The following is a 2,500-nucleotide window of genomic DNA, read 5'->3' as shown; positions in this document are numbered from 1 at the left end:
TTTTTCCCTGTGGTTATCAGCAATATATATATATATATATATATGTATATATATATATATATGTATATATATATACATATATGTATATATATATATACATATGTATGTATATACATATATATATATATATATATATATATATATATATATATATAAATGCAAAATTACCACAGGAGATGGCAAACTTGAAGACAGTGCGCACTTTGGTAAAATTCATAATTACATTCTCATGACAGTCTCTATGCAGATACATAATTCTTTCGCGGGGATCCTTGCTTCCCACTTTGACATCATGTGTTGTTGTCCTTACATAAGTAAAGGAAGTTAGGTTAGACTGAACAAGGATGGGTTAAGTTGGGTTAGGTTTGGTTAAGTTAGGCTGGGTCGAGTTAGGTTGGATATTGGGTTTGGTTAGGTTAGGTTTGGTTTGGTTGGACTAACTTAGGTTAAGTTAAGTTTGGTAAGATTAGGTTAGGTTCGTGGAGCGTCTGTGATGTCAACGGGGGTAGGGTCGGGGGAAAGGACTTTTTGAGAAAGAATTGCATTCTTGCCTTCGTTACACCCATTTCTCGCCCCAGTTATTCCATGATCTCCCACGCCCTTGAGAGTCCCTCTCCGCCCCTGGCCTCTCACATTCCTCAAGTTCCCTCAGAAGCTCCTTCCGCCCTCCCCCTCCACCTTTAACCGCAGCATGGCGAAGACAATTACAGAGAGACTCTCGCCCTGTGAAGGACCTCATATAAATAGGAGCCTCGGCTCCAGTTCGGCATCAGTTCCATTGTACGATCCCTCGAGGAGCTCTCTTGCATTCATCAACATGAACCGTCTTATCGTTGTAAGTATACTCTTCTCGAAATTTTGGGAATCCGGAGAAAGTCCGCGAGGTCTGTTGCGATTTAAGTGGTGTCCATAGAAATTACCTGTTCATACCTAATGCAAAATGATTCTATTCGATTATCAGTAACCTCGTGCCTTTTGATGGTTAAAATGGTGTTGAAAGAACAAAATGGTGTTGAAAGAACTATAACTCTACTTACAAAACTGAATAATCGTAAAATAATTGTGTAGCCTTTTCTAAACTTGCAGCATTTCTTTAAACCCTTTGAAACTGACGATGTGTATTTCCCTTTAAATTTTACATTTCAAATGTGATCACTGTTATACCCCAAAATATTAAAAAAAATATTTGCTCAAAGTCTCCATTGTCATTTTAAGCTTATGTGTGAAAAAATGGTAGAAATCTACTTATTAAATTTTTTCCTAAGCAGAAAAAAATTAGTTATCTAAATCATTAGAATGATATATCATCGCGTATCAAAAGGGTATGATCTCAGAGTAAAACATTTTACATGAAACTAAGCGATGGAGTAACTGATAACAATAGCATGCCTTGTAATAAGAATAAAAGAAACAACAACTAAGTATTCTTAAGAACTCGTTTTTGCTTTATCAAAAGTACACTTCACATTTCCTTCAGGGTAAGCAAGTGGAGAGGTCACACTGGGGATTATAGAAAGAATTTTAACAATATCTCTATCGCAGTAGTTTCTGAACTGGTTCTGCTTTTTTTTCTAATACTTTCTGCATAACCATGAGATCCACAGACTCGAAAACACGTGTCGGTTGATTACGTCATGTCTGCTATTCATATGCATCAGGTGTGCGATTTCTTCAATGGAAGATTTACTTATAAAAATTTCGTTGCGTTTTAACTGTGGGTCTGAAAGGTATTCTTTGAACTCTGTTCAGCCATTGACATCAGGTGATTTTATTCAACTTAGAAAGATGGATCTCATGGTCCCTGTGCTTATTTCATTACAGGTGACGACAGGCAATTTTACTCAGATTAGCGAAACCAATGTGCCTCAAAGAAGATTCACCTTCTCATTTGATGTCGGGTCATTGTTTGTAACACCCCGGCCATCAACTTCTCACCTGAAGTAGAGACGCTCTTTATTAGCCCCCTGGTCTCCACTTTCTCATTTAACGTCGAGAATCCGTTCGCTAGCAACGCGGTCTCCACTTTTTCACTTGACGTCGAGCCCTGTTTACTAACACTTCAGTACCCATTTTCTCTCTTGACGTCGAGTCACTGTTAACTAGCACCCCAGTCTCCACTTTCTCACTTAACGTCGAGAATCTGTTATCTAGTAGCCCGGTCTCCACTTTCTCACCTAACGTCGAGAGTTTGTTAACTAGCAACCCTGTCTCCACATTCTCACTTGACGTCGAGTCACTGTTTACCAACACCCCAGTGCTCATTTCCTCTCTTGACGTCGAGTCACTGTTAACTACCACCCCGGTCTTTACTTTCTCTCTTGACGTCGAGTTACTGTTAACTAGCATCCCGATCTACACTTTCTTACTTAACGTCGAACATCTGTTATCTAGTAACCCAGTCTTCACTTTCTCATTTGACGTCGAGACGCACTTAACTAGCAACCCTGTCTCCACTTTCTCACTTAACGTCGAGAATCTGTTAACTAGCAATCCTGTCTCC

The 2,500-nt window shown here is 39.0% G+C and overlaps 1 protein-coding gene across 1 annotated transcript in view; it reads left to right on the top strand.

Annotated features, from left to right (window-relative positions):
* The first annotated feature begins 522 nt into the window (after nt 1-522).
* LOC143020601 (endocuticle structural glycoprotein SgAbd-4-like) overlaps nt 523-2,500 on the top strand; it is a 4,121-nt gene continuing 2,143 nt past the window's right edge. Inside the window, exon 1 of the mRNA XM_076177038.1 lies at nt 523-835. Coding sequence (XP_076033153.1) covers nt 692-835 — 144 coding nt within the window. The 5' untranslated portion in view covers nt 523-691. The remainder of the gene's footprint in view (nt 836-2,500) is intronic.

The sequence above is a fragment of the Oratosquilla oratoria genome, chromosome 40, assembly GCF_046742065.1.
Source record: "Oratosquilla oratoria isolate Oo_2021 chromosome 40, ASM4674206v1, whole genome shotgun sequence".
NCBI lineage: Eukaryota > Metazoa > Arthropoda > Malacostraca > Stomatopoda > Squillidae > Oratosquilla > Oratosquilla oratoria.
Note: the sequence above shows the minus strand (reverse complement) of the source record. Positions and strands in the feature narration are given on the sequence as shown.